We start from the raw sequence: 11,220 nt of genomic DNA on the forward strand, positions 1-11,220 counted from the left end.
ATCATGATGAACCTTCATACCACACTGATGTTGTTACATACAATAATAATTTCATGTTATAAGAAATTTCAGTCCATAGCATATATAATGGTAAATATTTACAATAAAGAAATATTCATTCAGAAAAATCAGAGAAATCATTTTAAAACAATAATAAATTTAAATACTGACCCAAGAAACTGAATGCCTTTACATCCAATTAGCATTTCAGTGTTCCCTATACTAAGCTATTATATGTATATATATATATAAATGACCATTGAACACGTCACAGATTTCACTTGTAGAAGACAAACACAAGCTTATATGTTAAAGACGCACAAAATGTGCTAATGTGTACGTCAAATGTTTATCAGATGCTTCCTGAAAACCATAAAAGGTCTTCCAATGAAATGAGTCATTTTGTGCCGTCAAAGACAACACGTGCTGCTACAAGTTGACACACCTTCTTTACAGTTTGCTTTATTTGAAGGGTTGTTCGCAGTTTTGAACAGTATTTCAGTGATCTTGGCCAGTCAGATAACCAATTCACCTTTTACTGGGTTTGCTGTTTGTCCAGTTCTAGGAGAACATTTTTATGCCAGTAACTGACAACTGCCCTACCTAAATCAGAGGTCTGGGAAGAAAAGCACCAGAAAGGATTTCATGACCAATCCATACACAAGTTATGTGATTGAGCCAAGAATCAAACCCATGTTTCTCCAATTTGTAGTCAGGCACTTGTCCAACTGAGCTTACCAGGACAGTATCTTTTCAGCTACATTTAAAAGTAATAATTGTCTACATTTGCAAGGCATGCAAGAAGTTGCTTTATTTTAAAGCATATTTTAATCCGAGCAACAGAACATAAAATGAAAGGTAAAGGCTGTGATAACCATGATTTTTACGCCCAAATGTGAGCCAGGACAAGTCAAGGCTGGGATTGCCAGTCTTAGACTTAATATAGGATAGGACAGGTAATGGCCTATGATAGCAGGTCATACGGACAGGATAGGTTAAGGCTGTGAAAGCCAGTCTTTTGAAGACTTAATATAGGGCAGGAGAGTTCAAGGCTAGGCATTGTTATATGCATTCTTCTTGCCATGTTGCAGGAATATAGGGACGCAAATGTATTGTACATTATAGTTGTTTTTCAATGCCAGTATTTGTTGAGTGATTTTTTTTGCAGAAGGCGCTGAATTTCTTTTGATGCTCTTTAATCAAGAGATTTCATCTTACTGGATTAGTTGATTGTCAATTACTCTTTTTTTTGTTATTAATGTGTTACCTTTTATTGACCAAGGAAATATTTGATTGATAAATTATGAACCGCTGTAGAAGTAAAGGTCTAAGACCTGTGTAAAGTATACCTCCTCCCAACAGAACGCAACTTGGAAGCTTATGACTTATGTGAACTAGTAGATGGTCATGTGACCATCGGTCAAAAAGTTCAGCAGATAACTCTTGTAACTGCTATATATTGCTACACCCAAAACCTGTTAGTGATTAATAGAAGAGACTGGAATTGTATGCAGGTGCACTCCTTATATAAGGCAAACAGACATAAGAACTCTTCTCAGCCTTGGTCTGGTAACCTGGTTACCTCTATGTTATGCACTGGTCAATGACTGCTGCTGGTAACCTGGTTACCTCTAAGTAATGCACTGGTCAATGACTGCTGCTTAGGAAATACCCTGAATTGAAATGTTGCAGATCACAGGGACAGACTTCCAGCTAATGTACTTTCCATGTTCTTTGCAGATAGCAGTTTACATGTGTAAACTGGTGCCAAGTATTCAGCCCCAAACTTCTAACATGACAGGGTTCACTAGAATGCCAATACATTCTCGAAATAAAATTGATGCGATTATAATGAACTCGTAAATAGTTCGTTAATTTATTTTATTACATTCTTGTATATGCACCGTAGTTACAATGAAATATCTACCACACTTACCAGAATTGTTGTTGTTGTTGTTGTTGGAAAGGGGCCGTGAGGGTTCCCTGTGTCCCGCCAGGGCCATGCCGGCAGTCATTGGAGCAGGGGAGGTAACTGGAGTCTGCTGATGTCCCTTGGTTTCTGGACTCTCGGGCATTATGCTCTCGCAATGATCTGGAATACACAGAGTGCACATTTTTGGAGTCCTCTCTATATATAATTTACAGTCTTGTAAAATAAAAGCATATGACCAACAGTTCTGATATTTTTTGTACCCCTAAACACTAAAGCTGTTAATAATGTGGTCAAAGTCAAATTATGTACCAAAGTATTGACCAAATTATTTTGATCCCTTTATATTTGAAAATTAAATTTTCAGAAAAAATAATTTTAAATAGACTTTTAACTTGTCTTCACCTTAAAAAAGCATTCATATGCAATCATTCATTTAACTTGACTAACATATTTCCACTAAGGTAGTTTAATACTGATATTTGTAAGTAGTACTCCTTCGTGGGAATTAATTTTAAAACTGATTTAAGTTTTAACAATATAATTAAATCTCTAGCAAAATGCACCCATAAATTAACCAAGTTCTTAATTTTACAACAATTATTTCAAACATATTTTTAAGTTAATCTGTCAAATGTTCAATTTTTTTTTAATTTAAACATTATTATGTTGACAAGCACTTAATTGTTTCTATAAATTAACAACACTAAGTAAACGAATAATCTAAACATCAAAGCAGGGATTACAGCAAAGATTACAGTGAAGGGTAATATATTAATATTAATAATAAAGACTGTTAGTTTAAACCTATTTATTAAAGTTCCATTGCACAGAGAGCCTTAGAAGTATTGACATGCTCTTGAGTCCATTTCCTGGGTAGAACCAGCACTTGGTGTCTATGGTGGAGATTTAAAGAATGCTACAACAGTGGGGATTGAACCCATGACCCATTGGAGAACAGTTTACAAGCAGACAGATACCTTAACCCTTTGCATGCTGGGAAATTTGTCGTCTGCAAAAATGTCGTCTGCTGAATTTTTGTAATTTGCATTTTCTTTGATTTTTTTCAAAGAATACTATCAGAATAGCAGTTTGGATCCTGATGAGACGCCACGTTCTGTGGCGTCTCATCTGGATCTAAACTGTTTGCAAAGGCCTTCAAAATTCGGTTCCAGCACTGAAAGGGTTAATGTAAGCAAGGTATGTTTTTGAGAATTAAATTTGTTCAATCCATTTAACCAAAACAGGTCCACATTTTACCTCTTGAAAATATCATAACTCTTGTTGTTCTTAACCGTTTTATTTACCTAAATGTAGCACATATCCTTTCATGTTGGCTTCAAATCCAATGATTGTCCAAGTAAGAATCAACTTGCACAGTTACAAAATAAATAACAGCCTATTACAACAGCCTCTCAAAACCAGTTTATTTCTACAGCCTCTACAATATTTAGTTTTAGTTTCTTAAAAAATACACAAAACGTGATAGTACTATAAATGTCCTGGTACTGGGCACGAAAGCACTTTGAATATTAATTTTTATTTTCTGAAGTACTGAGAAGCACAGCTCAATGCAATTCTCTTCATAGAGATGACTGAAATTCCACTGCCATTTCACTGGAGTTATATCCCTGCATGGTCCATTAGTCCACTCACTAAAGATAAGGAACTGTATGCCTGGTAAAATAATGGTTAAGATACTGAAAATTACTTTTGATAATAACCATATAAAGTGTGAAAGTTTAAATACGTAAATAAATAAAAAGATCAAAAACATAAAATAGAGAGAAAACGTAAAATATTATATTTTATCTTCTGATATAAATTCCACCATTTTTTGTTTTGCATAAATTATTTGATACTGAACTTCAACAGTAGACTATTACTGAACAGAAATGCAAGAAAGCTCAAATATATTTTACGCAAAGCATTTTAAAATTGAGCACTTCGTTCTCAGTGAATACTATCAGATGGAAGCAGGGCATGAAATATGACTGCCACTGCATTATACATACCCTCAATACCCTCAGACTTGGCCAACTTTAAACGCTCCACAACAATGCCATAAAATCACATAAAGCTTTGAACAACATCCCAAGTCAATTTATTTCCTTTCAAAGGGTTATGACTTTCCGCAATTGACTGCCCTATCACAACCAGCATCTAAGCAAGATCACTTGCTGACAATTGCCAATTGATCGGCTGCTGGTCACAATAGATCTCCAAAGATTTTCTTTGTGTCACCAGCATGGTGATGAAGTAAGTCATCGAAGCCACTAATAACTCAACAATTATGCCTTTGTCATCTTGGCGATTAAATGCGGGCCAATTGATTCACAAGTTCCGTTACAAAGTTATTGTTGTCAAAATGGAGTGTGCGTATAATTGATGAAGAAATTGTTCTCGCTTGTAAGATATAGTAGTCAATTGGATAATTGGGTAAAGTAAAATTTTTAGGCAAATGGATGCAAGTTAGCCATGCAAAATGTGATCTTAAAATGCTCTGAGTATTTTGCTTTGAAACCTATTTTTGTGTTGTTAATTTTTCTATTTATAATACATTTTATAAAAAGAAAACATTAAGCAAATATGTTTATTTTCCTCAAAGAATTTATCTCACCGATTAAGAAACACATTTTACAAACTGTACAACAGACCTTATCATAAAATCTTCAACACTTCAAATGGAAAGACAATTCAAGCGTTTCAACAAGTTGCATTAAACATGATGAACAAATAGCACCCAGGGACGGGAACACATTTTATCATGCTATTTGATTATTGTTTATGCAGAATAAGTTTGTGTTACAGTAAACAAGAAAACAAATATTTATGTTAACAGTTTTTAACTAACCCCATTCTTGTCATTAAGACCCACTGAGAAGTGGAACATATGGAGAAAAGAACAGAACTCAGCAAATATTTGTGGTAATTGAATAATCAATGGAACCACGATGGTACCATGTCCCATGATGAAATGTTTAGCAGATGGTCCCAACATTAGTCTGTTCCCATCGGCATACACATGCAGAGGTCACTAGTCAGTACCAGGGGACAGTTTCACTTTCAGCTGCATCTCTTGCATAGTTGATTATATTAATGAACTTTGCAACACTGTGACATGATGAACCTGAATAATATTTATTTTTGGAAATAACTGTATATAATAATGATATGTATCTGTACAAAAAATCTTTAGAATATAAAGAATAAGGAAATAGTATTTTTTTATGCCTCTATGAAAACTGGGTTTATTGACAGAATTTTCTATTTTTTTTTTTTGATATATTCATACAAGACTTTATTGCTATGTCATTAAAGTAACAAAATTTCAATCCATATATACATAAGTAAGTAGCAAGTTGAAGATTATAAATGTAAAATATCCGAGTGCCAGTGAATTAACATTGACAGAACTTGACATCGAGTCTAAATTAATGACTCAACACAATAACTTTATCATGGCAAAATATCATTTAAAAACATTGTATACACATAAATATTTAGCCAAACAAATAATTATTGAACGTAATGATTGAAAATAATAATAATAATCTATGAGGACGATGTACAAATCGTGTTTTTTACTCCTATTTTGTTTGCAGTAAACACACTTCATGGCTTAGATATTTTGGACTGAATGTAAAATGATTTAATCATTCTGTGATGACATCATGTTATAGAACAATTGTTTAAATTATTTTTTTCATAACTAAAATATGCATCACGTAATGTACACTTTAGATCGAAATGATTTTTTAGTAACAGTGATGGTTTTATTTTATATTGATTACACACAACAAAGTCATGAAATTAATTACATGTATATAGCTACCTTTCCAACTCATTGCGTAGCAATAGCCTGTGCAAACCGTGCAGGCAATAGCCTGTGCAAACCGTGCAGGCTAATCTGCAACGAACACTTTACGCACAAGCATTTCAGTACAACACACTGGTAATTCATAAAATAAACTCATAATAATATTGGTATATTCAAATCAAAGGCTTATTCAAGGACGCCAGAAATAACATCTGCATTCCAGGAGAAGAGTTTGAAAGACAACTTAAAAACCTTGTCAAAATTTCTTGGAAGCAGAAGGGGAGCAGATGTCTGAAACCTTGTACAGAGTGCTGGATGGAAAACACCCCAAGAGCCTTGCTGTTAGACTAACCTCTGAGATAACCATCTGCTCACCATACAATCCTGGGAATGGCTTGAGGTTGGAAAAATAAAAATAAATCCAAATGTTCACTTCCATTCAGTGATGGAAACCTTAGTAAATACATATACTGTTATATCAAAACTTTGGACATTATTTAAATGACAGGCATTGATCAGGCATTGAACATTAATACCGGTAATTACAGGACTTAGTATAGTTATTTATCTGTTAGTAACATTTTCCTCTTCAATAGACCTTTTCACGTCTTGATGAATTGACAAAATAATATTTAGATTTGCAAATTTTTGTTGTAATGATTTTTTTGCAAGGAAATAGTAATACTGAACATTATCCCTGCTCTAAAATATCCATTTTTATTAATCGTTTGACGATTTAAAAACCTGAAAATGATAAAGCGTTACAAACCGTGAAATGGATATCAATTGTATAATTTGGAAAGTTCTGTTGTTATCGTTATATTGTGTGAAATTAAGAGGATTGCTTATATAAAGTAAAAAATACATGCTGCACATGTCAGAACTGATGGCTGAGAGGATTAATTGGTGGACTTTTACTCCAACCGTCTGTGGTTCTAGCCCAGGTGTAGATTGACTTAAAAAAAAATTGTTGCTTTAAACTGGAACTCTTTAGTTCCAATATTTACATTTATCAATTTAAAGCATTTAATGACAAACTTCAATAAATTTCCAAAATCTGTTAAAATTAATATTCATGGATTTTATATTTAATTTAATATGAAGACAGAACGGCCCAGACAATATAGATTCATAAGCATATTATACAATAATTAACATAATGTCATTATACCATAATAGTTATGAAATTTTATTGAAATGTACATTCATATTAATAAACTAGATGATTCTCAATCATAATGTTTCTCTCATACAGGGAACTATTTAACAGACTTTGGCTGAAATATGCCATTTAAAGCAAAACATGGTTTTATTTAGTTAAATTTCCAGTTGTAAATAAAACTCTTACCAGAACTTTATTTGTATTCCGTTTGATTTTTGTATTTTACTGAATAACATGTATTTAACTATCAATACATGAAGTCTTGAAAATGTCTTAATAAATAAAAACTATTAAATATATACTGCTGTCAACAAGGCACATCTGCCTAAACTAGAAAAACTTATATTTATATAGTTTTTATTACTAATTATCTACTAGCTAACAATTTAACACTGTATTCAATATATTAATAAAGTAGACATTTACCTGTGGCAACTCTTGATTAGCACATCTGTCTGATTAATTTTAATAATTCCACTCACAGAGACAACACTGGAGCTAATAAAACATATTCCTCCGATGTTATACAGATATCAGATAATAAATGAAAGCTTCTAATTAGTTTTTATTATCAAGTTGACAGATGCAATAAACAATTCTTAGAAATCACACACACATATTTCCTCATCCAAACAGCTGAGTTTTAATTCTGGAATTATTTCTTAAGATTGTTCTTAAATTGATATTATACTTATTTCTACTTAATCATTTTCCAAGGAAAAAACTAACTAGGAATCAGCTGCACAATTCTCAGCGAACAGTTTGTAGTTCTTTTCATCCCGGTGGATACAACATATGTGGATTGGAAAATATTGCAGGCAAATAACTGCTGTTACAAACTAAATCTATCAATAAAATGCTTGTCACATGGGACCGTCAGCCTGTCTTTGGTATTTTTCAACTAAAGCGGCCCTGTATTAATAATGCAATTGTTCAGCAACGAACTTGACGGATATACAGCCTCTGTTGTATTGTCCTATTAAGTGATGTTAGTGGACATTAACCCTTTGCATGCTGGGAAATTTGTAGTCTGCTAAATTGTCGAGTGCTGAATTTCTTAAATTAGCATTTTTTATTATTAAAAAAACAAAAAACTATCAGAATAGCAAACAGTTTGGATCCTAATGAGACGCCTCATCCAAACTGTTTGCAAAGGCCTTCAAAATTTGGTTCCAGCACTGAAAGAGTTAAGTTTATGACTGTTGGACAGGCAATGGCTCTATTAGCATCATGATACTGTATTTATATTGGATAAACAGTCATGTATATACATCAAAATTGGATATGGATAATATTTCTTGTTATTCTACTTGCTTTACACAATTTTTAAGCAACAACCCCTTCTGTAACAACCCTTTTTAACAACAAACTAAATGATACAAATCTATCTTAACTATTCAGCACTAAAATTAAATAAAAAAACATCTATTAATTACCATTGCAAAGTTAGGATATTTATTTGGGGTAAATTGCTAGGTAGGTTTAGACAGTGCATAGCAGATGCCACAATTATTCTACAATTTAGTGCAACTTTCAACTGGTGCTGAATATTCAGGAAGTGTAGCATGACTTTAGATTCCCGACAAAAACAGTTGACTACTGGTACTTGTGTCCAAACCCTGTACAGTGCGGACAAAGTGTCCCTCAACCACAGTTGACCACTATTGTCCAAACCCTGCACAGTGTGGACAAAGTGTCCCTCAACCACAGTTGACCACTATTGTCCAAACCCTGCACTGTGTGGACAAAGTGTCCCTCAACCACAGTTGACCACTATTGTCCAAACCCTGCACATTGTGGACTAAGTGCCCCTTAACCACAGTTGACCACTATTGTCCAAACCCTGCACAGTGTGGACAAAGTGTCCCTCAACCACAGTTGACCACTATTGTCCAAACCCTGCACAGTGTGTACAAAGTGTCCCTCAACCACGGTTGACCACTATTGTCCAAACCCTGCACATTGTGGACAAAGTGTCCCTCAACCACGGTTGACCACTATTGTCCAAACCCTGCACATTGTTGACTAAGTGTTTGTTTTGAAAAACCCTATGCAGCATAACGCTTGGTGAGATAATTATCATTTATACAAAATACCAAGTTTGACAAATAGATCTAAAGTTTTGAGTTACAGTGCAGAAATTATCTAACAGACATATTTAAAGAAATTAAAGGACAATTACTATGAAGCACATGGTGAGATTTGGCTGTTTTTTTTCCCTCAATTAAATGCTTATAAAATAAAGTTCGGTGATGATCAGAACTAAACCGGATGAGTATGCTAGCCTTTGCCTGGTGAGATTTTGGCTGGTTGTTATATTTGGCCTCCATTGTATACTAATTTACATTTTCAGAAAGATTAGTGTGATCAGATGAAATCTGGTTGCATTAGAGAACAGGAACCAAAACATGAAGACAGACTACAAAATCTCTCCATTTGGAAACATAAACAACAAGGCTATTGTCAAGCAATATGTTCCCCTACCAGCTCCACCATTGTCAGAAATTCCAGCATTTTCAGATTATTTTTTTTTGGTTGCCATAGCAACCACAATTTTTGACGTAGGAACAAAATGAAATGACGTGCATAATGTCCATATTGCAATCTATAAATGTTGCAAGTTTCATGAAAAAATATTAAGAACTTTTAAAGTTATTACAGGATCCAGAAAAGTGTGACAGACAGACTCCAAGTTTCACCTGGAAGACCAAAAAGTAGGTAATAAATCTGGATACAGTGCAGTTTATTGCTCTCACAAAGCACTGATTTCATCAATACCGGACATGTATCACCCCTCATAATGAGTTTTTAATAAGGGAACATATGGAGACAGGTGCTAGAATGGCTAATGTCATGGCCTGGTTATTGGTGCATGGGGGGATAATAACTTGGGGGATTGAGTTTCCCTGCTACTTCAATTCAACACCCCAACATGTAAGGGACTCTGAATGTTATTGGTTCCAATTATACCAAATATGAACACTACTTTTCTGCACCAACTGTTTTGGGCATATAATTTATTCTTACAATTATTAATAACATATAAATTAACATGCATGAGGAAGCATTCTAGAAACACACCCGCGCACTCAAAAGTGCCCTTTTGACAAAATACTGCGCGTCCAAAGTGCCCTTTCGACAAAAAATCCCCCTGCCCTTTTCAAATCCTAGCTGCAGCACGGTTTACATATCGAAACCACACAGTTAAGTACGGTAGTTAATACCAAATTATGGGCTTGCAATGAATTTCAAAAAGTATAATTATGTTTTACTTTGTTTTACCTAAACATATTCCAAGGCTGAAATTTGACCACAGTGAGCAATTATTAGCAATTGATAAACTGCACTAAGAATTTTGTATTTGCACCCAAACAAATAGGGGAAATTTTTATTTCAGTGCTTTAAACACATAACAATTTGGCGAAGTTAAATGTGTGTTAATTTATCTCATTTGAGCAGGAACATTATAGCCGCAGATAACTAAATTGTTAATTGACATTAATGAATGAAACGAACATTTCCATTATTAATAAAGTAAACATATTTGGTGCTAATTAACATCACACAGTTGTTCCTAAAGTGATTTACACCAAAATGCATCAATTAGATTTGCACCAAAAAGCATAAATTCATCAATAAGAACTTATTGTTTCCTTATCATGATCACTTTGTCCAGTGACTTCTAAGATTTATCTGCCAGGTAAAAAGCATGTCCAATGTATCACCAATAGATTGATTTCTGATAGAAAGCTTCCAAAAATTGTCATTAATTATTGGGGACAATCTGGGTGTTTGAAAAATTAAGTCGCAAAAAATTATCATTTTTGCTTTAAAAGAGGATGTCTTACTTAAGAGTGTCAGAAAACTTTGAGTAATTATGATTAATACTTCTGTGGTTCTTTTCTACTTCTAAACCATTATTTTTTAATATTTAAAAACCATGGTGTAACTTCTTGAAATATAATCGCTTATATCTGTTAAAACAATAGCGATTTACTCCAACATAAATTTTCCTAAGACCAAAAGTCATATCAATATTTATCACATTTCTATCATAACATATTTATCATAATTATTTCTAACATAACAATGTACAGTGGTTGAGTGTGAATCTGTCATATCTGCATCACACTTTATTACCAGATACAGCTGTTTGATGCCAGACCCTAATCTTGTCTTCTGTATTTAAAATTAAATACCGAACTGGGAATAATAAATATTGACTTGCACAAAAATGAAAGACAATTTTAATAACATTTTCTACAGATGTGAGACACAAGGGAAATCAAGGCTTGTCCAAAGTTTCAT

General features: G+C 33.5%; 1 protein-coding gene across 4 annotated transcripts in view; it reads right to left on the reverse strand.

Moving 5' to 3' along the window:
* Positions 1-11,220, reverse strand: part of LOC127858537 (protein CBFA2T1-like) — a 50,210-nt gene that overhangs the window by 10,948 nt on the left and 28,042 nt on the right. For 2 of the 4 annotated variants that reach the window (XM_052395748.1, XM_052395746.1), the window contains exon 2: positions 1,937-2,092. In XM_052395748.1, coding sequence (XP_052251708.1) covers positions 1,937-2,075 — 139 coding nt within the window. In that variant the 5' untranslated portion in view covers positions 2,076-2,092. Of the gene's footprint in view, positions 1-1,936; positions 2,093-3,237; positions 3,583-7,338; positions 7,361-11,220 lie in introns of those variants that run through there. The other 2 variants (XM_052395747.1, XM_052395745.1) reach the window with 2 other exon arrangements.

This window comes from Dreissena polymorpha, chromosome 14 (genome assembly GCF_020536995.1).
Source record: "Dreissena polymorpha isolate Duluth1 chromosome 14, UMN_Dpol_1.0, whole genome shotgun sequence".
NCBI classification, from domain to species: Eukaryota; Metazoa; Mollusca; class Bivalvia; order Myida; family Dreissenidae; genus Dreissena; species Dreissena polymorpha.